Source organism: Strix uralensis, chromosome 28 (assembly GCF_047716275.1).
Source record: "Strix uralensis isolate ZFMK-TIS-50842 chromosome 28, bStrUra1, whole genome shotgun sequence".
Taxonomy (NCBI): Eukaryota; Metazoa; Chordata; class Aves; order Strigiformes; family Strigidae; genus Strix; species Strix uralensis.
Window position 1 is genome coordinate 2,705,505 of NC_133999.1, and position 24,986 is coordinate 2,730,490.

Sequence of the window (24,986 nt, forward strand, 5' to 3'; positions counted from 1 at the left end):
GGAATGACCCCTCTCCCCTGAGGGTGACAGTCATTCCTCCAAGCAATAAAAAAAGTATACGCCAGCAACGTGCAGCTCTCGATTAGGGGATAGTTGCTCAAGAACCCGACCTCAAGGAGTAGTTTCGGGCAAGGCCCAAGTCCAGTCTGCAGCCCTGGATGCTGCTGGACAGGGTAAGGCTGATAGGTACCGAGATACTGACATCTGTTTACTCAGAAATGAGTTAGAAACCACCAGCCAGCTCTCTGCTGGAGCCATCAGATGGTGGTAGATGAGCGCCCGTTGAGCTGGGCTCAGTTTGAACCAGAGAGCCAGAGGTGATGTTTGGTTTTTTTGTTTTTTTTTTTTTTTTCCCCTTTGGAAAACAGCAGCTATTGCCTTTCCACTTCTATATCGTAGCGTGCAGCTGAAAAAACCTGTTAATATCTCTGAAATAAAGCTGGAGGAAAGGTAAACTTTCCATTCATGCACTTTTTTGGCTTCGGAGGTGGGTTTTCTAGCAGTAACAGGGCTTTCTGGAAGACGTGACTACGTTACCGTATTGCTGCCCTGCAGAGGGGTGCAGGTGCGCGGAGCCACGCGCTGGGCGTGCGGTGATCTCTGCTCCTGCTCTCTCTTCTAACGGGAAGCCTTGAGAAGAGATTTCTGAGCGTGCTTGGAGGCTTGCTGTAAAAGCTAAGCTGCTTTGGGAAAGGCCGTGGTATCTGTTTAATGTATCGAAACACCCTCTTCACCTCTGCTAAGATGAGGCACCCAGCGGAGATTGCGATCACTTGTAGCCCCGAAAGATCCTGTGTGGAGATTCGTTTAACCACAGGCATCTTGGTCACATTCTGACTCGAAGCACTCGTGTCCAGCTGAAAAGGCAATTCCTATCTTAAATGATTGTGTAATATTGCTGTGCCAAATTAAACAGCTGCTGCACTTCCCAGTGTATAATCTGCCTAGCAGCTGAGGCTGGGAAGACTTTTTGAGGCTAGAGGTGCAGTATGAATGTAGGAGAATGATGCCATGGCTTTATTAGTATCCCAAGTTCTCCCTGACAGTGACAAGGCCTCTTTTCTGTGTTCGTGTTAGTGCAGGTGTTCTAGAAAATAGCTTGAAGGGAGATGAATATTCTTGACTGTGTCCAGATTACTGGGAAGCTTTTTTTATCCGCGTGTCCAGCGACGTTTCTAAGTCAGCGTTTTCACTAATACGCAGGTGCGGAGTTTGACTCGGTGGCCCACAGACGTAGAGTTCCCATATCCCCTTAGGAGTTCATTCCTTGAACGTTATTTATCAGCACTTTGGCTGATCAAAGCTTTGCTTGATGCTTCTTGTATCATGTAGGTTTGGATGTGTGAATGACTCCCCCTTTAAAAAAAAATGGAAAGGTTTTTAAAAAAAAAAAAAAAGCTCAGCTCTGCCCTCCGCCTGCACAGTCTTTGTTATGAGTAAATGAATTCAACTCTTCCCTCTCTTCCTCCCCCTTTCCCCCCATCTTTCCAGGTCGAATCAAGTATTCGGAGCGAGTGTATGATGCGTGTATGGATACATTTGACTGTCTTCCTCTTGCTGCCCTCTTAAACCAGCAGTTTCTGTGTGTTCACGGAGGACTGTCTCCAGAAATCACGTGTCTAGATGACATTAGGAAAGTAAGTAATCTCCGTGGTCCTTCCCCGTAGCTTACAATTAATAGTGTGGTTCCTGCGTGGAGCTCCAGGTGGAGGCTCCTGTGCTCTGCCTGCCCACGCCGTGGGGGTGTGTCACCGTGGCAGCTTTCACCAGCGTTGTCCTGAGTTTGTGTCCGTTTTTCAGTTAGACAGGTTTAAGGAGCCTCCAGCCTTCGGTCCGATGTGTGACCTGCTCTGGTCCGATCCATCAGAGGATTACGGCAACGAGAAAACGCTGGAGCATTTCGCCCACAACACTGTTCGAGGCTGCTCCTATTTCTACAGGTAAGGGGTGTTTTAGGGGGCGCCGATGGACTGGAGCTTTTTCCTCTCCCCTTACTCTAAGGTGTGCGGGGAGAGAAGTTGCTGTTCAGATCGCTCTGTGGAACTTTACAGCGTACCTGGCTCTGAAGTAGCCTTCAGTTGGCTCTAATGCACGGAATCTTATTTGTTTTTTTCTCCTCCTGTAATATTGAGCTCTCTTTGGATATGTTGCTCTATGAGATTGTGGTATTGGACAGCAGAGATGCTTCTTTTAGCTGGCGGGGTGCCTTTGGAGTGGTTTTCAGGCATTGGACAGTACCAGGAGCTCTAGGAAATAATCTTTTCCTGTCTAAAAGAGAAGCGTTTGTGCTGACAGACCACTTGTAGGCCGGCTGATAAGGGAGGACTTGGCACCAGGGGTCTGTTTAACAGACTGCTTTGCAATTAATTTTTGAATGATGTAATATATACTGGCCTTGTTTGGGGATGCTGGACGCAAACCAAATGGGTGCTGCGAGTGGCTGGTGCCTGAAACCAAGGCCGTGGGTGCTGCCTGTTCTCCTTTGCTACGTGCTAACCTGTACTCGCTTTTTGTTTTCCAGTTATCCTGCAGTTTGTGAATTTTTGCAGAACAATAGTTTGTTATCTGTAATCCGAGCTCACGAAGCCCAGGACGCTGGGTAGGTGCTGCAGCCTGGTAGCTCAGCAGGCTCCGTCTGCGTTCGTGCTCTCCTTAGCAAGACCAGTGTGTTTAACACTTGACCTGTTTTTCAGGTACCGAATGTACAGGAAGAGCCAGACAACAGGCTTTCCCTCACTAATCACAATCTTCTCTGCACCAAATTACCTAGATGTCTATAACAACAAGGGTAAGGCTGGCAAAGCCAGGGCTCTGTTGCTGTCCTCATGCTCTTAGGAAACCCCTCTCCATCTTCCCTTGCCCGCTCTGCCCTCTCCTCTGGTTGCATTCTTATGCCTGAAATGAAAAAGAGCTTTATATGCTAAACTGGTGGCAGCTGGGGAGCTGGAAGTGGCTGGGTTCTCTGACTCGCAGACTTAATATATTACTGTAGCAATTAGCTGTCAAGCTATAAAGCCTAGAATAATGCTTTTGTTTCCAGCCACATGACAACTGAGTGCTGTTGATGAACGCTGCCATGAAAGAGAAGCTGCTAGTGTAGGCAAGCTTTCGACTTCCCTGTGCCCCTGCAGTCATATGAGTAGGGTGGGGAACTTTCCTCAGCTGTGGGTTTTCTTACCCCTCACTTTGGATCTTGGCCCTGTGCTCGTCACTTCTGATCTGTGTGGATTTTAACAGCTTTGTTAAATTGACCTTCACTAGAGCTTTAGTAATGGGTAAACTGAAAAAATATTGCTTAAGCCTTCTCATTTTGGGGAGCTGGTAGTTTGATTCTGCGTGATTCCTGTCGATAGTGAAGCTTCCTTAGCGCAGGTACAACTCCCAGAAGTTGACGGTGCCTCTGGACATGTGTTGTCTTTCCTTTTTCTCTCCCAGCTGCTGTACTGAAATACGAAAACAATGTCATGAACATCAGGCAGTTCAACTGTTCCCCTCATCCGTACTGGCTTCCAAACTTCATGGATGTCTTCACATGGTCTTTGCCTTTTGTAGGGGAAAAGGGTAAGAGAGACTTGAATTTCTGTTACGAGTTGCCCAGTGACTGGTCGTAGTACCCTGAGTGTTAGAAACCTGTCCCACAGGCTGCTAAATGTGCTGGGAGAGTGTTGTAGCTCATTAATGCCAGATAGCACCGGAAAGCAGTTCAGGTTCAAGGAGATCTGCATATTAATGGGTAAAGTTCTTATGAAAATAATCGCTGATACCCATTTTAGCAAGCTTTTAACCATAAAACGACCCTTCCTTGCTATTTCTGCATTGCTGATGGAGCTGATCTTGGGTGGTGCAGCCCCACCTCAGAATTTGGAGCCATTTCTCTTGCTCTGGGTTTGCGACAGAGAAATTAAAATCTCTTGTTGGCTTGTGGCCCACCAAAAAGGAAGCATTCACTTCAGTTTAAAGGCTTATTTCCTTCTGAAGGAGGCAAGGCAGCTTAAAATATGACCAAGACTTTGCCTCAGCTTTTCAGCAAAAGGGTTTTTACATCTCCCGGTGAGTTTAAAATCCACCTCAGCCTTGTATGTTTGGAGTGTGACTTCAAGGTCTGAAGCGCCAAAGGTTTTTTTGACTTGGAGGACCCAAAGGTTGAATTCCCCCGCCCCAAGATTTGACGTTCTTGGAGCCAGGTGGCCCGTTGTGCGGGTCGGGGTGGGGAGGTGGGACCTTCAGCGAGCCCAGGCTGTTCTGCTTGAGTGTTGGCACCCTGCTCCCCACGGCTGTTTCATCTGTGATGTGCTTGGACTGCATCCACCTCCTCGGCAGAAGGTGTAAAGTATGTCGTCTGCTCCGGGTACTGCTGCGAGGTACCAGCAGTTTGCGGCTAAAAGTATCTTTGGGCTTCCACTTCCAGAGTATAAATGACCTTGAAATGGTTTGCTTGTCCAGCTCGTCCTCCAAATCCCTCTGTCTGCCAAGTGTGTGCACCAGGCCTCGCTAATCTTCCTGTCTGTACTTCTTACAGTCACAGAAATGCTCGTTAACATCCTCAACATATGCTCCGATGATGAGTTGATTTCAGATGGTGATGAGACGTTGGAAGGTAAAAAAACGCTGTTACGACCGACCTGGTAACCGTGGGGGGGGTGAAGGTGGGGACGGTGCATAGCAAGGGTGATCAGCGCTTGATTTATAGCTGCATACCCAGCCAGGGTCTCCAGTTCCTTTTTGGCCAACCCTTGTGCAGTTCTGGGTAGGGAACATTTTTTTTTTTTTTTTTCCCTTTCCTATTCAGTCACAGAGAAATTAAATTATATTCACTGCGACAGACGGTTCTTGCCAGCTACTCTGGAGAATGGTTTCCTGCTCCTTACAGAGACTGCTTCCCAAGTGGTTATTTTTTTCCCCCAATTCAAAATTTTCTGCACCAAAATATCTACCCAGTCTTCTCATCTGTTGCAGTGAACTGCTTTTGTAAAGTGGCTTCTTGTGTCACACCCCCCCCCCCCACCAAAAAAAAAAAGTAGAACGCGGGTTTTGGCCCTGGTTTGAAGCTGTGCAGGAAAGGGGCAAATCAGTTGCTGAGCTGATCTGCAGTTTATGGCGGGGGGGTGGCTTGAGAGCGAGGTGGTGACCTAGAGGAAGCTGAGGCACAGCCGTGGGGCCGGGGGCGTGGCGGGGGGCCGGGGGAGCTGCCTGGACAGGTCCGTGTGGGGCGGAGGACGGTCAGTCCCGCAGAGAAGCAGAACACCCTTGTGGTACAACAAGGTGCCGCTGCTTCGGTCAACAGGTTGAGACTTTAACCCGCTTCTCCCATTGCATTTCGTTTTTGGTTTTTTTTTTCTTTCTCCCTCCCATGAAAATTAAATTTGTTTCTTCTATCTCTGTCTTCATCTACTTGTTTCTTGGTGTCTCCTCTCCCTGAAGATCACTACATTTCAAGCTATCAGAAAGGTACCCAGCTAGAATTTGCTACAAGCTTAATTTTCACTGCCTGTGCCACCAGATTCCTTGGAGTGGATTTGAATAGCTGACTAGTTGGGCAGTCTCTTCATCCCCTTTCAGTTTTAACATAAGCGCCGTGTGTTTTTTAACCCTCCTGCGTTCCTCCAGGAACTTGAGAAACGGGGTCACGTTTCTATCTGACTTCTGAATGCAGCCACTTAGTGCATGGCTGAGCCATCGGTGCATGTTAGACCTCCGGTTTGGCTTGTACTGTCCTAATGTGTAGTTGGGCCATGTGAGGAATCTCAGCTGAGAGGAGATGTATTTGTTACCTCTTTTACTTTGATTTTTTGTTTGTTTTCAGTTACCCTCCATGCTTTTCTCTCCTGTTCGGTCCGTATAGCGGAAGGGGAGTTCACATATCTCACTTTGTGTTTGTGTGGGGTCAAAGCAGAGTTGCAAGGCTCCGGCCAGCCGTTCACTGTGCGCGTTGGATGCCAAAGCTGATGCTTGCGTGACACTCCTCCCCGCGGCGAGCACAGCCCGGTGTCTGCAGTGTTCATCCGCAGTCAGATTCGTCAGTGTTCTGCCTTGCAAAACTGTGTCTACATGGCTGAGTCATTTGTGTTACATCCTGTGTAGTGTGATCAAACCTGGTGAGCTTCGAACGAGACCTACCCGATCCGTTTCCTTTGGTGGTTCTACTCTCTTTAGACCTTTTTTAAGTCCGTGTGTCATCTCGTTGGTGTTGCCCTTCTCGCTGCCATCCCGACCGCCATCCTCTCAGCACTGTTCTCTCAAGAGTGTAGCTGTGAATCTGTAAACCATGATTTCTTTTCCTGGAGTCAGGCAGGTGTTTCATACTGACATCACCTGTGCCTGGAAAGCAGGAAACCTTAAACATGCTGGTGGTTTTTTTTTTTTTTTCTCTCCCTAAGGTGGGACAACAGTCCGTAAAGAGATCATCAGGAATAAGATTAGAGCCATTGGGAAGATGGCACGTGTCTTCTCGGTTCTTCGGTAAGGAAGCAGCTGGTGATTTGGGGTCTGGGTGTCATTTGGGGTCTGGGTAACGGGCGACGTTGGTCTGGGTGCACCAGGCAGGCAGAGTCCTGGGTTGGGGGGGTGGAAATCTTACAAGTCTCTTGCTTCAGAGCGGCTGGCAGAGGCTTGAGGTGGTGGTTTCTGCGTGCCGGGCGGGCTGAGTCTCTCAGAAACCTCCATCTCAAGCACCGGCACCTTTTACAGAATCCCAGAATCATCCAGGTTGGAAAAGCCCTTGAAGCTCCTCCAGCCCAACCATGAACCTCACCCTGACCATTCCCAGCTCCACCAGATCCCTCAGCGCTGGGTCAACCCGACTCTTCAACCCCTCCAGGGATGGGGACTCCCCCCCTGCCCTGGGCAGCCCATTCCAACGCCCAACAGCCCCTTCTGCAAAGAAATCCTTCCTAAGAGCCAGTCTGACCCTGCCCTGGCGCAGCTTGAGGCCATTCCCTCTTGGCCTGGCGCTGGTTCCTTGGCTCAAGAGACTCCTCCCCCCTCTCTGCACCCTCCTTTCAGGGAGTTGTAGAGGGCCAGGAGGTGTCCCCTCAGCCTCCTCTTCTCCAGACTAAACCCCCCCAGTTCCCTCAGCCGCTCCCCATCAGACCTGTGCTCCAGACCCTGCACCAGCCAGCAGAAACGCTGCTGCTGAGGTATATTTAGCCCTCCCTGGCTGCGTTTGCTGCGTCGTGGCTGAGGGAGCAGAGGGCCCGTGTTTAGGAGGCCCAGCAGGTCCGAGACGTGGTCAGCACGGGGCAGACTCTGGTTCTCGTGCCGCTCACCGCTAACGGTCGCGTGGACCGAAACAACCATCGTGTTCATCTCTTGGTAACCGGCTGCGTTGCCTTTTCTTTGCAGAGAGGAGAGCGAGAGCGTGCTGACTCTCAAAGGCCTGACTCCCACAGGTACACTGCCCCTGGGGGTGCTCTCAGGGGGGAGGCAGACCCTACAGACCGGTGAGTACGGACCATCCTCCCCTCTGCCGTTTCATACCTGGCCCCTCAGCTGCCCCAAAAACCGCTTCCGTCAGTTCCCGTAGGCGTGCTTCAGGGTGCCAGGGGACCCGAGAGATGGTTCAGGCCCACGGGGAGGAAGGATTCAGAAATAGGAAAAAGCAGAAATGTAGGTGGGGATGTGGAGAGCCTTCCAAGATGTCCCCGTGTACCCTCGAGGAGGGGAAAAAAAAAGGACAACAAACAGCACCCTGCCTAAAGCATGTGTATTGCTTCATTGTATGTTTCTGCAGCAATTTTTATCATTTATTTCCCTTCTAACGCTGCATGATGAGCATCCTCTGCTTCACCTCCCTGCTGCTGCTGTGTGATAGCGTATATGAGTGTCATAGTAAACGTGCCTGCTTGCTTGTTCTTCATTAAACAAAACCCTCTCCAATTTTGACCCTGTAAAGTTGTGAATCCCAAGCTGAGGAAGCTTAGACTTAGTTGAAGGAAGGAGATTCTTCCAGGCCCGTATTTTTCATCTTAAGGCTTCGCTCAGCCCCCTGGTTTTGATCTGGTTTTGGAGGTTTCTTCTCCGTGCTTGCTGGCAAATAACTTTGCTCCCTCGCTGAGCAGCCAACCGCTCTGTCCTGCGAGCGTGCTGCGAGCGAGCTGCGTGCTCTAAACTCGCAGGGCAGGGAGATTGGCTGATGGTCAGGGAATGAGTTATCATAGTAACATGTGTCCCCAGAGGGAATCCTGTAATCTAGTGTTTTAATCCTTTCCTACCGCCAGCCTTTGAATGCTGGCACCTCACCAGCCTGCTTTCCCCTTCCTACCAGCGCTGGGTGATTTCCTGCGGGCTCAGGAGAGGGCTTGTTCAGGGATTGCCTTGCCTCGATTAAATAGTTCACAAGTGAGAAATGTGCAGATATTGCTGCCCGCTCCTGGGGTGGGGAGGGTGTGGTATCGCTCCCAAACCCATGGGTTTCTCTGCTCGCAGAGGAGCAGGATTTTTACGATTTTTTTAAAAAAATTTTTTTTAATTTTTTGTCTAGCAGCCATAATGGTTTCTGTCGCCCCAGTTCTGGTAGAGGCATGGGAACAGAGCCTGAGTGGGAAGGCGCCTGCTGCAGCTCGGCAGCTCGCTCGTGGTGCTGCAGCTTTGCCCCCGTAGCTGAGAGCGCAGGTCGTGCTGCGATGCTCTCCTGCACCTTCCCCTCTCGGGGTGGGGATCCTCCGAGGGGCTACCAGGCAGCTCCCCCCCAGGAGAGGAGCTGAGATTTGTGCGTTTTCCCCAAGACAGGACAATCAAGCCAGACCGTTGCTGCTGCCTTACCCGACCCTGCCTGCAGCCTCCTCCCGTGGCCGCGGGCTTCCCGCCCCTGCTGCTCCTGGCACCCCGTGCTCCCCTCAGCAGCACCCCGCTTTTTTGTGCCCCTCTCGTGCTCCTTTCCCCGTTGTTCCTCCTTCTCTCACCCCTTCCCCTTCTGCACGTCCCTTCGCCCTGCGCCATCTACTCGCGGCAGCCGTGCTGGGAGCCTGTCTGCTTGGCAGGGAGAGGAGGGGGCTGCCCCCCTTTTGGGGTGCCTCTGCGCCCTGAAAGAGAAGAGACGGGGCTGCAGGTAGCAGCAGCAGGGCCCCTTCCCTCCCTGAGCCTCCTGCCAACCTTTGGCAGCACGGCTTAGCAAAATCGGCTGAGTAAAGTCACCAAATGTGGAGCAAAAATGTTCAGCCACGACTCTGCTCTTCCTCTGTGGCCTCTCAAGGACCACGTGGCCTTTGTATTGTGTCCAAAGCAAAAAACTGTGGCGTTTTGAGGCTAAAAGTGGGGGATCTGTTCTAGGGAAGGACCTCCTCCCAGATGTTGAGGCAGGGACTACCAAAACTTGGACAGCTGCTGCAGCAGATTTAAGAAGGGGGACATTGCTCAGCTTTATGGTGCCTTGTTGCTTGGTAACACTTTTAGGAGGTGGAGCTGAAGCCAAACTGAATTTGAAGCATCAGCCTATTTTTTTTTTTTTTTTTTTTTTGGTTAGAATTCAAGGCATTGGGAGCAGAGCAACCTGGTATCTGCTGGTGCCTGCCCTCCCCTAGAGAACAAACTGCCCCTCTCTTCCCCCACGTCCCCCGGGGTCACTTCCCTTACATGGCTCTGGTGGTTGGGGCTTTGCTTTGGGCTGAATTCCACCTAATTTACCTTCTGAAGGTGACCGGGGTGCCCTAGAGCCACCAAACTGGGAGCAGGGAGGCTGGAAATGCAGGTGGAGACCCACAGCTTAGTCCGAGACTATCCCTGTCCTTGCCACGGGCCGCCTGCGCGCCCGAGCCCTCCAGCACACGCGGCAGAAAACCATCTCTCTGCTTCTCTTTCTTTCCATCGGATTTATCTGTGTGACGAGTCCAGCGGACGCGAGGAAAGGAGACTCCCCTGTGCCAGTGCTCAGCAGACGCTGAACCTGAGGGAGTCCCCTTTCAGCCTTCCTCTCAAGCTCCTGTCACCTTTTTTTTTTTTTTTTTTTTTTTTTTCCCTCTTGCCAGTTGGTTTTGATTACGGTTGTCTCCACCGGGGCTGGGAGGCTGTGGGCTCTGCGTTCGCAGCGATGATGTTAGATCACTCACTGTCACTCTCTTTTTTTTTTTTTTTTTTTTTCTGTCTTCATTTTTGCATGCCACTGTTCTTCTGTATTGCAGCCACAGTAGAAGCGGTAGAGGCACGGGAAGGTATGGCTAGAATCCGGCGAGAGACTCAAATCATCTCTGTGTGTGCGTGCGCTAATTTTAAAGAGCTTTATCAGCCTTATGGAAGCTTTTTTACTCTTGCATCACCAGAAGTGGGGGAGGATGGGCCCCTGCTGGGAAGCAAAAAAATACACAGTGGGCTGCTTCGAGTCTATTTTAGCCTTAACGAGGCTATTGCTTCGTGCGATACCGTTATTCCCAGAGTGCCCCCTCTGCGGAGCGGCCGGTGTCTCGAGACCTCGGCGTCGGGGTCCTGCAGTCTGATCTCAGCTGCCTCGTGGCTGAGTTCATCCCCTGGGTAACTCGATCCGGTGACGGCCGCCAGCATGCTCGGTCAAAAATCATCTAGAAAACGGCGGATCACGCGGCTCTGATGTCATCCGTGCCTTCCCCACACGTGGGCCAAGGTGGTCCCGGTGGGGAGGAGCAGTTTTCTCCCTGTAGTTCGTGTAGAAACCACAGATTCCTGAGGTTACGGTCTGGGGAGGTTTTTCTCCTCGATAGCTCCATTCAGCTACTGATACATGGGGCCGTACCTCTGCGAGAGAACCTTCTGATTGCCGAGGGAAGTTGATTTGTAACGCAGCCAAGTCCTTGCAAAAAAGATTTGGCACAAACCCCTTTTATTTTTTCTTAACTTATCCGTAATACGAAGAAGTCAAACATTTGGCCCGTATCATCACCGCAAGGATGATGTACTCAGCCTCGGAGGGATGAATCAGGGATACGCCCACCCTTGGTGGGATTCCGACCCTCCCGAGGCCGCCTGTGTGTCTCCTGGTCATGCAAGAAGCGTTGCGTTTGCGACCCGAGGACTAGCTGTTTCCCTCTCCTGGTGTTGCAGCGTGTGGTTTGTGTCGGAGTGAAAGCCTTGTGGTGGTGTCTTTGTTGTGTTGTTTTTTGGGTTTGCCGTTTTTTTTATTTTTTTTTTTTAGTATCGTGTTTTTTCAGCTTTGAAAGTTTCCTGAAATTTCCCTGTCTGGGGACATTGAGCACTTGTCTGGTCTTCCAAGTTCCTGCTGCTAAAGTGTATTCAAAGAGAGATTTAGGGAGCAGAGCAAGTCGCTGCGGTCTGGGTGCTTCATTTTGCTGCTGTGACCTAGCGTGGTCCCCAAAAAACCCCCAAAAACATGCCAAAGCCAAAAAAAAAAAAAATCCCCTACGGACCCATCTCGTGGTTCCCGCAGCCAGACACGTGCTTTCTGTCACCCCGACCCTGTCCTGTGCGTGTCTGCCGTGTGCTCAAGGGCTCCCGTCCGGGCACCCGCGGCTCAGCCTGACTTTTCCTTTTCTGGGCCCTTCTCTCCGCAGCCATCCGCGGATTTTCGCCGCAGCACAAGATCCGCAGCTTCGAAGAAGCCCGAGGGCTGGATCGCATCAACGAGCGCATGCCGCCGCGCAAAGATTCAATGCACTCAGACGGGCCCGTGAACTTGGTAACCTCAACAAACTCTGCGGACAAGAACGGCACAGGGAAGAAAGCCCAGTAACGGTCCGAGCGCCCAATCTGCACCACTAAAGGATCCAAAACTTAATGAATTTTATTTATTTATTATTGGGGTGGGGTGGGGGCAGGGGAGAAACCAACTTCACCTGGAGGCACGTTCATAATCCAGTTTGCATCCATTCTGTAAGAAAGGTGACCATTTTGTAATTTTTTTATTTATGTTCAATATATAAAAAGTCCATCTTTTTTTAATTTAGAAACCAATCTAACTGCTAGTGCATATACGAAGTGTTGTGCTGTACAGCTGACCTCTCCTCCACGAGAGGCAAACCTCTGCGGGGGGATTAAAAGAAACAAAAAACAGTCCCAGGCAACTTGGGTCGTTGACTTTGGTACAATTCTAAGTTAGCCTGTGCTTTCAAAAGCAGGTCCTTTCGTTGAAGATAGGGTTGGTTTGGTTTTTCTTTTCACAACTGTCTTCTTCCCAGAGTTTGCTGTTGTTTTCTTCAAGTTCTTGCCTCCCTGCATCTGCTGCTTTAACAACCGATTCTGTGGAAGGCACCTGGCTGGGATCCGCCCCTCTCCCGAGGCGACACCCAAACCATTCGGGATTAGCTCCAAAGGGCTCCGACCCATCGCAGGGCCTTTTCCTGCAGGAATTCAGGTTTTTTTTGTGGTGGAGCCCCAAGCCAAACCTCTCTGGTCAGAAGGGGAAGGCGGGCGGGAGAAGCGCTGCCCCTTGTCGCAGCAGTTCCCGAAGCTCCGGCCCCGCGGGCTCGGCGCAGCAGAAATCCCGCTGGGAATCCCTCTGATTCAGAGCAGAGGAATTCTCTCCAGTCTCTAGCGAGCAGCCGCTCTTTGGGAAATCTGCAGGGCCTGAATTTTAAAGGAAAAAAGGGGCTGATTTACAACCTGCGGACGGAAACCCCTCCCTGCTACCGCTGTCACATACTGCAGAGCCCGGGGCACGTTCCCCTGCGCTGGGCTCTTGAAAATCGGCCCTTGCTGATCGGTGTGTGAGCGGTGGGCGACCAAATCGATCTCCCCTAAGCCACCATCGCCTCCCAGCCGTCCAGCACGCCTCTTGAGGGGGGGGCATTTCGCCTTCTGCAGACGACTTGGGCTTCCCGTGTTGGCCAGTGGCTGTTCCGAAGGGAATATCGGCCCTTCCCGGCAGCTGGAGAGGGTTTGTCAGCTTGTGATAAGGATTTGGGGAAGGTTCGGCGACGGTGCCGCTCGGTTTTGTAGAGACGGGGCTTGTTGGCCAACAGCTTTGTTAAAAAAAGCCCCCAGGTTGGGAAGCGTGTCCCTCCCTCAGCTGTTGGGGGGGGTGAGGATGGTTTTAGGGAGGTTGGCAGGTAGAACCGAGTGGATCTGGCAGAACTCGTGACAGGGTGTCTGTGCAGTGCTGGAGAGGGAGGGGGATCTCCCGGGGACAGCGGGGTTTGCCGTGTCGAGGGGCTGGGAGCTCGGATCTGTTAAGCAGAGCCTCGTTCTTTCCCTTGGACCTGGGGTGAGGGTTGAAAAAGCATTTTGTGAGGTTCCTGGTTGGTCGCTTCCCTTCCCCGCGTGTCGTTTGAGCCGCGGCCGCCTCCTGCGATGGCACAGAGTCAGAGCAGCAGCTTTCCCAAGCAGATCCCTTGCCAGCGTTCCCTTCTTCTCCAACTTAACCGTTCCGCTTTCTGTGAGCAAGGGCAGCAGGTGACGGGCTGAGCCTCTAACAGGGGATCTTTGCCACCCCCTTCTCTGGATCTCGCTGTCTTCCCTTTGTGCTCCGGCCCTAAGCCGTGATTCCAGCGACGGAGGAAAACAGCAACTTTGCAGGAAGCTTTCAAATTGTCTTAGAATCATACGTCACTTAATTTCATGCCAGCTATTTAGGAAACCGTATCCGTGAGCAGACCACTGGGTTTTTCACAAGAGACTTTTTGAGTCGCATGCCTCCACTTTTTCTTTCTTTTTTTTTTTTTTTTTCCCCTTTTTTACACGCCCACCGCTTTGCAAAAAGTGCGAGATGTTTTGAGCAAGCTTCTCTAACCCCATATGAGGCGTGGGGGGCCAATTGCCTTTGTCTGTGAGTATTTCTTCTGTTTTTTAACGGCATCCTTTCTGAAACGCAGTGAGCCGATGTGTGGTATCTTCCTCTGAGAGCGCAAACCGTGCAAAGGTGCTGCCCGTGCATGTTGGGGCATGTTGTTCTGACCCAGGCTGGGAATCTCACCCAAGCACCAGTTTGTGGAGCTTTGGGACGGGTGCTACTGGGGTGGGGGGGGGTGGGGGGGGGATGCTCGTACCCCGAGTCTGGCGGGGTGGGGTGGGGGGGAGGGTTCAGCAGGGACCGTCCCTTTGCGGAGGGGGATTTGCTTTGCTCTCGTGGTTTATCCCCCGATTCTTCTCGTGCTCCGCTCACCCCAAAACCCCTCCGGCCCTTTGGTGATTTCTGAGGAGATGTCACCCCCCACCCACCCCCCCAAAAAACAAATCGCTGGAGCTGGGTGTTGCTAAAAAAACATCCCCACGGCTTTGGGGGGGGCCACAGCTTCCAGCTTCCCCCAGGAGGGGCCGGTGCCCCTCAGGGAAGGGGGTGGGTGTTGGTGTTACGGGGTGATGTTAAGGGCTGGATGTTGGGGTGTCCCCCCCCCCCCTCCCGGGAGCCGTGTGGCAGCTGGCACGTATGGATGCCATACTGCCAGGCGAAGCGCAGGCTCCCGTTGCTGTAGCGATGCTGGTGCTGGTGGTGTGTGTGTGTGTGTGTGTGTGTGTGTCCCCAACCTTCCCTTGAGTTCCCGAGGGGGTGAGGAGCAGCGATGGGGCGCGTGGGTGCTAATTACCCCCTCGATTGATTAAAGCTCATCGGTGTAACCCTGTGGGTGCTGGCGGCCCTGCCAAGCGTGCCCCCCCCCTTGCTGGGAAGGAGCCCCAACCCCTCTCCCCCAGCTTTTGGGTGACGATGACCTCGGAGCAGAGGCCAGCAGCCGCTTAGCGAGGTCCCTCGCTCATCCCTGCCCTGATCCCCGCCACGGCAAAACAAAAAAAAAATGCCAGAAATACGCAGATTTCTATTTTTTTTTTTTTTTTTACCCCTCGCTTCCCTCCTCCTTTCCCCCTCTGCCCCTGCAAAGCCAGCGCCTCGCTCATCTCAGAGCTCCGGCCCGTCCCTTTCCCTCCCTGGCTACCACCCGGAGCTTGGCTAACGGGACTCGGGGAGCACAAGCCAAGGAGCCTGCCTGGCCCCAGGGCCAGCCCAGCCGCCTCCTCCGCAGGCCGGCCTCGCAGCCTGGGTTTTTTTTTGCATGTTATAGCAAGGTGCATGTAACAAGGAGGGGAGTCAGCAATGGGTCGGGTGGTGGGTTGAGTTCAAAGCTTTATTTTTTTTTTATTATTATTTTTTTTTTTTAATTTTTTTGGCGTTGGGAGAACCTCTTGCTGCCTGTGCTTGCCCGGGAGCCTGGTGTGGCGCTCGGGCACAGCTCTGAGCTCGGTGGCAGGGATGGGTGGAGGCCCCCCCGGCCTCTGCCAGGGAGGACCTGAAGCCCCACGGGACACGTGCTGGGTGCAGTGATGGTGATTTTAGGGTTCTCGATGCTGAAGGATCATACGCCCGTTGCCTGGAGACTGCCTCCTTTTTTTTTTTTTTTCTTTTTTTTTTTTTTAGTTATGTTTAAAGGAGAAAAAAATTGGTGAAAATGTTATTTATTGGCAGAAATTATTTAATATAATTTTTTTTTTTTTGTGAACAAGGAATGAATTTGTTAGAACTGTCTTAATGTAAATTGGAAGTCATCTTTAAGGAGAAAAAAAAAAAAAAAAGTTAAAAATTGACACAATCACTCGGCTCCGCTATGGTTTATTTTGGGGTGCGCTGGGGTGCCTGGCTCCCAGGGCGGGGGGCACGGCAGGGAGCCCCAGGGGAGCTGCCTGGGGGGAAGGAGAAGGGTTTTAGGGTCTGTTTTACAGCTGCTGCCTTGCTCAGGGCCCCTCTCCCGGGCCGGGGCAGCGCCGGGCCGGCGTCTCCCAACCTCACCGGCACGTCGGCACTTGTGAAGTCGCTCCCGGGCGCTTTTGTTGGAGACTCTGGGCTCCATCTCGCTCCTCCATCCTCCCAGCCGCTGGCTGAGTAAATAACCCTCCTCCCGCTGCCTTCCTGGGTGCCAGGAGGAAGAGGAGGGTAGTTGCCAGCTCTTGTTTCACCCCCCCTGGCTCCTTCCTCGCCCTTCCCCACCACGGGCTTGGGCGAGCAGTCCTGGTGTCGGTGCTGGCCGGGCTCCGTCCCGCCAGATTTCGGCTCTGACACCAGTTCCTGCCCGGGGCCCCCCAGCCTGGGCCAAGCAGGGGGGCAGGGACCCCCTCCTGGCTCCAGCATCACCTCCCGAGCTGGGGGCAACCTGGCTCCCAGCTGTGGCTACCCCATCCGCCTTCCCCCCTCGCCCGCTGCTTGGCTCAGCACCTCGCCCTCGAGTTCAGCTCGCCACGTGCCAACCGCTTGCCACCTCCCAGCGGGACGGGCATCCCCCATCCCCAGCGCCCGGCGAAGGGATGCTTCGGTTTTCCCACCCATTTCCTGGATCTTTTCACCAAACTGGGAAACCACCAGCAACCAACTGGCTCCCCGACCCTTGGCGTGGTCCCACGGACCCAGGGAGCATCCCTGGGCCTGGCCGCGCGCTCCGGCCTGGCATCGCCGCGCTGAGCAAACAGGAAACACTCGCCCTTTGTTAATCCCGGCCCAGGCCGCGCGTTAAATATTTATCTGCGAGCGGAGGCTGGTGCTGGGAGGAGGCAGAGCCGGCGCTGGAGGCTGAACGCCCGGCTGGGGGACGGTGGATGGGGCCGTGGGGGTGAGTCCGGTCCCTGCCCAGGGTGGGGGGCCCACGAGAGGGTGGGCAGGGATGGGGTCTAGACCCCCGCAGCGGGGTTTAACCCTGTCCCCGGGGTTTTGTCCCCTCTGCCCTTGTCTCGGCGGTGGCAGGAACCGGCTCCTGTCCCCAACCTGCTTCGTCCCTGCGGTGCGTGGGGGGAGCAGCCCCGTCCCCGCGGCTGTTGGATGGGGGCTGCGTCCTCCTGGGCCGTGGCAGCGGGGACCACTGCCACTCCTGTTCCCCCTCTGTCCCCCACCCGCTCCTGTCCCCCGGGCGCAGCGCTGCGGCCAAGCAGAGCTCGTGCCATCGTCCCCTTCGTCCCCAGCAGCGGCTTTCGGGCTCGGTGGGGACCGAGGGGTGGCCGGCGGTTGGTGACAAAGCCACCATCCTGCCCCCCCCCTCCGCGTCAGGTCCCGTGGGGCAGAGGCCTGAGCTCACGTGGGAGCGCGTGGGATAGAGGAAGGGCCGGGGCTGCCCCGTTTCGGGGCTGTCAGCAGTTTCGGGGAGCGGCGAAAGCGGGAGCAGGAAGCGGGGCCGGCGGTGGAGGCTGGGACACGGGGCGCTGCCGGGGGGGATGAGGTGGGCGACGGGGCACCCACAGAGCTGGGGGTGGTACATGGGGGTCCCCAACGCCCAGACCGCCACGGGATGGAGGGGATGGAGGGTCACCCCCGGGAACACGGGAATGGGGACGCTGCATCCAGCGTGACCCCCCGTGCTGGGGTGTGGGGGGCTGTGACAGCACAGAGCCCCGCTCCCCACCTCCACCAGGCACTTCCCTCCTCATCCTCCCCCCCAAAAACCCCCTCCAAGCCCCCGGCTCCATCCCGGCGGGGGGCTGGCGACGCCGGGCTCGCCCCGTTTCGTAAGCGGGGGCCGAGCGCGCGGGAACGCGTGCGCGGGGCGTGGGATGAGTTCAGCCTCTTGGCTCCGATCCCTGGATCCCATCCCTGGAAATGTCACTGGAAACTCTGAATGGGCCGGCCCCGCTCCAGAGCGGGGAGCACTGGGGGGGGGGGGGCAAAGAGGGGGGGGTGAGAGCACCCCAGGGGGGCCGGGGCACCAGGGGAGGATGACGGCGGCTGCTGACCCGGCCGGGGGATGCTGCCGGGGGGGTTCTTGCTGCCGGCTGCCCGCGATGCGCTGAGGTCCCCCCCTTCTCCTTCCCCCAGCAAAGTTTGCGCCGTGCGTTTTTCCTCCCCGCCGCTCGCAGCTTCGTCCCGCTCGCTGCGGGGCTCCCCGAGCCCCCGGGCCCCCCCGAGGCCGGCACCACCCAGGAGGTAAGAGCTGGCTGGGGGGCCGGTGAGGAATGGCGGGGGGGGGGGGTGACCGATGGGGACCCCAGGGGTCAGATTTTGGGGGCTGGTCTGTGGGAGCAGGATGGGGCTGAGCCCCCCGGGGCTGCGGGAGGGCACTGTGCTGGAAGTGGGGTGGCAAGTGGTTGGGGTGCCCTGGGAGGGGGGGGACGAGTCTGCACCCCACTTTCTGTGCCTCGGGGCAAGTCGTTCCCAGGGCCTCATTTCCCCATGGGGGGGGGATAATCATTAATCGCAGCCTTGGGGGCTGCGGAGCCTCTGGCAGCGTTGGGAGCCGGGGGGTCCCCACCCCGATTTGCCCCACAAGGGTGGCACACAGGGCACCGTGCCGGGCTAGCAGCCCCCCAGCTGGGCTCAGCACAGCCCCCCCGCGGCACCTGCGAGTCCCACGGCCAGTGGGGACGTTGGGGGACAAGCAAGGACACGGGTCTCCCCTGAAAGGTTCCCGGGGATGCTCACCCCACACCGACGCGGCCCCCCGTCTCCCCGCAACAGTGTCGGGAGCGGTTACGGGGGGTCCCATCCCCGTTCCCCCAGTTGCCCCCCACCCCGTGCTGCGGCCCTGGCACCGCGGTGAGTCACGGCGTCGCCCTCCCGGCGGGGTGGTGCCAGGCTCGGCCGCGCATTCCCGCCGCCTCTTCCCTCCTTCCCTTCTCCCTTCCCTGTTTGCGCTGCAGGGTGGGGAAATATTTCTGCCTTTTCGTGTTTCTCAGCCCCGGGGAGGCTCGGCCCTGGCAGCTCTCCCAGCCTGGCGCTGCCCGACGCCGCTGCCGCCACGTGCCCGGGCGGGAGGGCAGCGGGACGATGGGCGAGGGGCGGCTCAGTCATCGCGCCGTCCCACCCCGGGGTGTTTTGTCCCCAAAGAACCCGGGGTGGGGATCCAGGCGGGGTGGGCAGAGGGGCCGGGTGATGCGGATTTGGCAGCGGCGGGGCTGAGCCCGCGTGGAGAGCACACGGGGAGCGGTGCCAGGGCTGGTTGTGCCCGGGAGCAGCCGCTTCCCTCCGGCACCGTGAGGCTCCCCGAGTTGCCACCGTGGTTGTCACCCCACTGCGGTGTCCCCTGCGCCTCTAAAGAGAACGGGGGACAGTCGCCAGCGGTGGGGCTGGGCTGGGGCTCCCCAGACCCCCAACTCTCCAGCAAAACCTGGTGAGACGAAGCTGCCGGAGGGGAGGATCCGGCAGACGGGGGCTGGGATGTGTTGTGAGCGCGGCCGCTTTCCCCCGCAGGGCACGGGCACCCCCGGGGCACCGTCCCGGCACCCCACGGCCATGGCAGGCCAGCTCCTGCCCCCCGACACCGGCGTAGAGGACGTCCCCCCCTTCCACCCCCCACTGTGGGTGCCCCCGCCGCCCCCGGCGACGCGGGTGAGTGGGGCGGGGGGCTGTTGCGTTCCTCGGGGGGATTTGGGGAGCCGCCTCCATCCCTCTGCCACCACCGCGGTGCCCCCCGCGCCAGCCCCCTCCTTGTGCCGCAGGTGCCCGTCGTCCGCCACCGCGGCTCCAACACGCTGAATTTCGACTTCCACCCCCCGCAGACCTGTGGCACGGCCGAACGCGGCCGGGTGACCCCTGGGAGCTCAGGTACCTGCCCCCCAGCACCCCCGGGGACACCCCCGCGGGCTCCCCCAGGGCTCCCCCTCACCCGCCTCGTCCCCAGTGAGCGACTGGTACCAGACCTGGCCAGCCAAGGAGGCGAAAACACCCAGCACCCCAGCACCCCCCAGCCCCATGCCTGGCCCTGGGGCTACTACCCCCGCTTGCCCGCGGCCACCGGGCTGGTCAGCCACGTGGACCAAGGACAGCAAGCGGCGGGAGAGGCGCTGGGTGAAGTACGACGGCATCGGGCCGGTGGATGAGACGGGGATGCCCATCGCCTCGCGCTCGGTGAGTCGGGGGCACAGGGCTGGGGGTTCCCCCCCCTAAACTTAACCAAACACCCCCTCACCGCCCCCTCCTCGCCATGTCCCCGCAGAGCGTCGACCAGCCCCGCGACTGGTACCGCAGCATGTTCCGGCAGATCCACCGCAAGCTGCCGGGTGAGTCGCGGTGCCACGGCACGGCACGACGTGGCACGACACCCCCTCACCCCCCTCCTCCGTCCCCGCAGAGCCGGACTGGGACACCCACCGCTGCCCCACGGGTAAACTCGGCCCCTCACCCACCACAACACCTCTGACCCCCCCCCAAAACCCGCGGAGGAAAGGGCCGCCCCCGGCTGAGCCCCCCGGCGTCGCCAACGGGCTGGACTGGTGAGTGCGGCACCCGGATGGTCCCCAGGGACCTGTCCCCAGTGGGTGCCCACGGGGTGGGGGGCTCAGCTCCTCCGGGATTCCCCCCACGTTTCCACAGGCCCAGCTGGGGTGTCACCGGTGCCACCGCCGAGCCCGGCAGCATTTTTGACTACGAACCAGGGAAATTCTCGGTGCTGGAGCAGCCGTGGCAGGTAGGTTCTGGCACCCCCGGCACGGGGGGGGGCAGTGGGTGTTATGGGGGGGGGCAGTGGGTGCTGCGGTGGGTGCACCCCTAACCAGCCCCTTGTCCTTTCCAGCCCCCGGCAGCGGTGCCGCCGGCGCGGGCTCAGCCCATCGAGGTAAGCTGTTGATGGTGGGGGGGGGTCCAGGGGGTGGCCCTGGGGGGGGTCTGGGTGCTCGTGGGGTGTGGGCAGTGCCAGGCTCGCCCCCCGCAGCCCCCCCCCCGCCCGCGCAGGTGCTGCTGGAGCAGGAGCTGGAGCAGCTCAGCCAGGAGCTGGACGAGGACATGAGGGCCATGGAGACGCGGCGGAGGCCCGGCCAGGTACCCCCCAGCATCCCCCCCCCGCAGCACCCTTGGGCTGGGTGGCCCCAAAGGGACACGTGGGACTGGGGGTGCGGACATCCAGCTGTGTGGGCATCCAGCTGTGTGGGCATCCAGCTGTGCGCACAGCCCCCGGGCAAGGCTTGAGCGTGCGGGTGGCAGGATGTGTGCACAGCTGGGTGTGTGCACATCTGGATACATGCACGGGTGGCTGCACACGTGGCTGGGTGTGCGCACATCTGCGTGCATGCACGGCTGGGGGCGTGAACAACTGGACGTGTGCACACCTGGATGCATGCACAGCTGGATGCGGGCAGGGCTGGCTGTGTGCACATCTGGATACATGCACAGCTGGGTGAACATGCAGCTGGGTGTGCGCGCATCTGCATGCATGCACGGCTGGGCGCGGGCACATCTGGGTGCACATGCGGGTGGCTGTGTGCACATCTGTGTGGACGCACAGCTGGATGCGGGCACATCTGGATGCACACGGAGATGACTGCGCATCTGGATGCACGCACGGGTGTGTGCACATCTGCATGCATGCACGGCCGGGTGCATGCACAGCTGGACACGGGCACATCTGGGTGCACATGCGGGTGGCTGTGTGCACATCTGGCTGCGTGCACATCTGGCTGCGGGCACAGCGGGCTGCATCAACACCCGGGCTCATGCACGCCTGGCCGTATGCCTACCTGGGGGCGCAGGCAGGGCTGGCTGCCTGCACATCTGGCTGCCTGCACATCTGGCCGCTCAGACGTGGCCGTGGCCGTGGCCGCAGGACGCTAGGACCCGGTCTGGCGGTTATTGGCGCAGCGCAGCGGGAGCTGGACTCCTTCGCTTCCCGCGGAGACTCTGCCTCTTGGATGATTAATTTTTCTCTCCCACCCCCTCCCGCTCCTCTCCGGCAGAGCTCGGCGGCTGCTCCCACCGCTCGCTCCCCTGCTCCGGCCTCCCCGGCGCCTCGGTGAGTAGAGCTGGCTGCTCCCCCCACCCCAAACCCCCAAATTTCGCTGTCCCGGGGCCCCACTCGAGGCGAGGGGGCAGCGGTGGGGGGCAGCGGCGGGACAGGGCCCTGTGCTGGCGTGGGGAGGGGGGGGGACAGGCGGGAGCAGCCTCCCAGCTCCCGCGGCGGGGTGGGGGTCCCCACGCGTCCCCCACGGTGCTGCTGGCTGTGTCACCCCCACCACGCCCCATCACGGGTGGGGGACCCCGGTGGGTGGGACGGGGCGGGAACAGGGTGACCCTTTCCCCGTCCGGCCCGTGCGGGGACGCCGTGTCCCGGGACTTGGCTCAGGCCCAGGGGAGGTGACGGCGGTTGGATTCTCACCACCATGTCCCCCCCCGCCCATGTCCCCACCGCCACAGGGAGGGAACAACTGTGCCGGAGGCTGCCGGAGCACCCCAGGATGGGGTGGGCACCCCAGAATATCCCCACAGCCCCCCAACAGCGGGAGGAAAACAAACAAACCAAGCGCTCTGCTTCTTGTAGGACCTACCGTAACCCCCCAGGGGTGCCCGTGGGGGGGCTGGAGGGTTGGCTGCCCCCCCCCGCCCGACCCCCTGCTCCGAGTTGGGGGGGAATTGGGGCTCTTTAAGTGCCCCCAGGAGCGGGGTTATCCATTAGCCAGGCGGCCCTCCCCGGCGCTCGCTTGCTTCCTGCTCGGTGGCAGCGGGGACGTTGGCAAACTTTGGACCCGTCCCGCTTGGCCGCTGCCGGGACGAGACCCTGGAGGGGCGCAGCTGGGGGACCCCAAAATCCTGGTCGCAGGAGATTCAGGGGTGCTGCCCCGGGAGGGCAGCGGGGTTCGGAGCAGGGAGGGCGCGTGGCAGCGGTGGCTGGATGTGGGACTCAGCCCTGCTCTGAGCCGCTGTCACCCCGCAGGAGTCCCCTGTCACCCCGCCGGCTGCAGAGCCCCCCCGGCACCCACCGCCCACCCGCCAGCCCCGGCATGGAGCGGGGTGGCCTGGGGCTGGCTAGTGACCGGAGCCGTGCGGCCCCCGGCAGAGGTGAGCCCCCCCCAACCCGAGTCGTGCCACGGGGCACCCCGGCCCCACCAGCTGGTGACGCCCCGCTTCTCGCAGACACCCTCAGACCGGGGACCCTCCCCAGCCTCTCCGACTTGGGGGACCCTGTGGAGGCCGTCAGGAGGGAGGAGAAGAAGGTGAGGCCGGGATGGTCCCATCCTATCCAGGATCAGGGTGGGGGGGGCGCTGGGATGAGGGGGGAGTCCCCCCTCAACCTCTCCTCTCCCCCCCAGATGAAAGCCGCTCGCCTCAAGTTCAACTTCCAAGCCGAGTCGCCCAAGTAAGCGATGGCGCTGCTGGGGGTCCCCGCTGCATGGGGGGGCGATGGGGACCGGAGCAGCAGGGGTGGGGGTGTGTCGGTGTCCTCCCCCCCGCCCTAAGCGGTGTCCCTGAGTGCGGGGGTTTGCAGGGAGCTGACGCTGCAGAAAGGGGACATCGTCTACATCCACAAGGAAGTGGACAGGAACTGGCTGGAGGGGGAACACCACGGCCGCGTCGGCATCTTCCCCTCCAACTACGTGGAGGTGAGCGCGGGGGGGCCGCAGGGGGGCAGCGGGGTGGGGGCAGCGGGTGCTGACCCTCACCCATGTCTGTGTCGCCCCCCACCCCAGATCCTGCCCCCCACGGAGGTGCCCAAGCCCATCAAGGCACCCACCATCCAGGTGCTGGAGTACGGCGAGGCCCTGGCGCTCTACAACTTCCGCGGGGAGCTGCCGGTCGAGCTCTCCTTCCGCAAGGTGCCATGTCGTGCCATGCCGTGTCGTGTCGTGCCGTGTCGTGTCGTGCCATGCCACATTGTGTCATGCCATGCCGTGCTGTGCCGTGCCGTATCGTGCCATGCTGTGCCGTGCCATGTTGTGCCATGCCATGCCATGCCATGTCGTGCCATGCCGTGCTGTGCCATGCCATGTTGTGCCGTGCCACGCCGTGCCACGCTAACCCATCCTCTCATCCCCTCGGCAGGGCGAGCGGGTCTGCCTGGTGCGGCGGGTGGACGAGAACTGGTACGAGGGGCGCATCTCCGGCACCAGCCGTCAGGGCATCTTCCCCACCACCTACGTGCAGGTGCTGAAGGAGCCGCGCGTCAAAGCCACGGCCGAGGACTTCCCACCCTCGCCCGCCTCTGCCAGCCCCCGGCACCCGGCTGGCTCCCCGTCCCTGCAGCGCTCACCCGGTCCCCGGGGCCCCCCGCTTTCCACCGGCTCCCCCCGGGCGGCGGAGCGGGGGCCCAGTGAGGCCGGTGGGCGCCCGGCTTCACCCCGCCACCTTGGCTTCGCCTTCCCCCCTTCCCCAAATCTGCCCCGCGCCAGCGCCCCGAGCCCCTCACCGACCCCCGCCGGCCCCCCGCACCCTGCGGCCACCCAACCCCCGGAGCCGTGGCGCCCAGCCTGGCCCCCCGAGCCGGTGAGTGACCCCCAGCCCCGGCGTCGTGCCCCAGCACCACTGGGGATGGGGGTGCTGCTCCATAACGCTGCACCCATCCCCTCCCCACTGCAGTGCGCAGCCCCAGGGGCACCCACCAGCACCCAGCCTGAGTCCGCCCCGTCCTACAACGGCTCCGAAATCCAGTGGACCCCGTAAGTAGGGCCAGGAGTGGCACCGTGGCTGGGTGTCCCCACCTGGGGACCCGTGGTGGCCCGGGCTCCGGCCACGCTGTGTCTCGCAGGTACCGGGCGTTGTACCAGTACCGGCCCCAAAACGCCGACGAGCTGGAGCTGCTGGAGGGGGACCGGGTGGACGTCATGCAGCAGTGCGACGACGGCTGGTTTGTGGGTGCGTGGCCACCGGGATGGCCACAGGGATGGGGACACGTTGCCACCGCGTCCCCTCATCACCTCTCCTTGCCTTTCCCCCCTCCCTGCCAGGCGTGTCCAGGAGGACGCAGAAATTCGGCACTTTCCCCGGCAATTACGTGGCGCCGGTGTGAGAAGAGGAGCCCGGCGAGGGGTGTGGGGCCGGGGGGTCCCCACTATCCCGCCTCGGCCACCCTGCCACGTCCCCTCCGTGTCCCCCCCTTGGGGACGAAGTGCCTCCAGCTCCCTCCCGCCCCTATGGGGCTACCTCTAACAGGGACCAATCCCCCCCTGCATGGGGGGGGTCTCCCCCACCCCAGTGCCTTAACCCGAGCCCTGCTCGCCGCTGCCCGGTGCCTTACTGCCCACCTTGGTGGCCGCACCTCTCTGGCCAGTGCCGGGGCAGCCTGGCTAGTGCCGGGCCTGACCATGACGGCTGTGACCGGAGATGCCGGGCCGGGGCCGTGCCACACTCCGGGGACTCGCGTTTGCTTCGTGTCCATCCATCATTAAAGCTCAGCTCAGCCCAAGGCCCAGCCTAGTGGTGCCGGGATGGGAGGGAGCCGGCGGGAGGTGCCCATGGAGAG

General features: G+C 58.9%; 2 protein-coding genes across 5 annotated transcripts in view; both read left to right on the forward strand.

The window, feature by feature from the left end:
- The window catches only part of PPP3CC (protein phosphatase 3 catalytic subunit gamma), a 34,924-nt gene extending 22,949 nt beyond the window's left edge, over positions 1 to 11,975 (forward strand). Inside the window, exons 5-15 of one of the 4 annotated variants that reach the window (XM_074852074.1) lie at positions 1,492 to 1,637; positions 1,801 to 1,940; positions 2,522 to 2,599; positions 2,694 to 2,788; positions 3,436 to 3,561; positions 4,520 to 4,597; positions 5,422 to 5,448; positions 6,378 to 6,459; positions 7,342 to 7,439; positions 10,116 to 10,145; positions 11,475 to 11,975. In XM_074852074.1, coding sequence (XP_074708175.1) covers positions 1,492 to 1,637; positions 1,801 to 1,940; positions 2,522 to 2,599; positions 2,694 to 2,788; positions 3,436 to 3,561; positions 4,520 to 4,597; positions 5,422 to 5,448; positions 6,378 to 6,459; positions 7,342 to 7,439; positions 10,116 to 10,145; positions 11,475 to 11,653 — 1,079 coding nt within the window. In that variant the 3' untranslated portion in view covers positions 11,654 to 11,975. The remainder of the gene's footprint in view (positions 1 to 1,491; positions 1,638 to 1,800; positions 1,941 to 2,521; positions 2,600 to 2,693; positions 2,789 to 3,435; positions 3,562 to 4,519; positions 4,598 to 5,421; positions 5,449 to 6,377; positions 6,460 to 7,341; positions 7,440 to 10,115; positions 10,146 to 11,474) is intronic. The other 3 variants (XM_074852077.1, XM_074852075.1, XM_074852078.1) reach the window with 3 other exon arrangements.
- Positions 11,976 to 16,434: 4,459 nt separating this feature from the next.
- SORBS3 (sorbin and SH3 domain containing 3) lies at positions 16,435 to 24,929 on the forward strand. Its single transcript, XM_074852035.1, has 22 exons — positions 16,435 to 16,448; positions 16,580 to 16,812; positions 16,927 to 17,048; positions 17,642 to 17,749; positions 19,013 to 19,150; positions 19,261 to 19,366; positions 19,443 to 19,669; positions 19,758 to 19,821; positions 19,893 to 20,034; positions 20,135 to 20,228; positions 20,334 to 20,375; positions 20,492 to 20,578; positions 21,490 to 21,545; positions 22,464 to 22,588; positions 22,664 to 22,743; positions 22,840 to 22,886; positions 23,016 to 23,130; positions 23,218 to 23,343; positions 23,570 to 24,010; positions 24,104 to 24,183; positions 24,273 to 24,379; positions 24,472 to 24,929. The coding sequence occupies exons 1-22, from the start codon at positions 16,435 to 16,437 to the stop codon at positions 24,531 to 24,533; spliced, it is 2,616 nt and encodes an 871-aa protein (XP_074708136.1). The 3' UTR covers positions 24,534 to 24,929.
- The last annotated feature ends 57 nt before the right edge of the window (positions 24,930 to 24,986 follow it).

Coding starts and splice junctions, on each gene's coding strand:
- SORBS3 (XM_074852035.1), top strand. Junction 21,546..22,463: donor CCGGCCTCCCCGGCGCCTCG/GTGAGTAGAGCT, acceptor GTCACCCCGCAG/GAGTCCCCTGTCACCCCGCC. Junction 23,344..23,569: donor TCGAGCTCTCCTTCCGCAAG/GTGCCATGTCGT, acceptor TCCCCTCGGCAG/GGCGAGCGGGTCTGCCTGGT.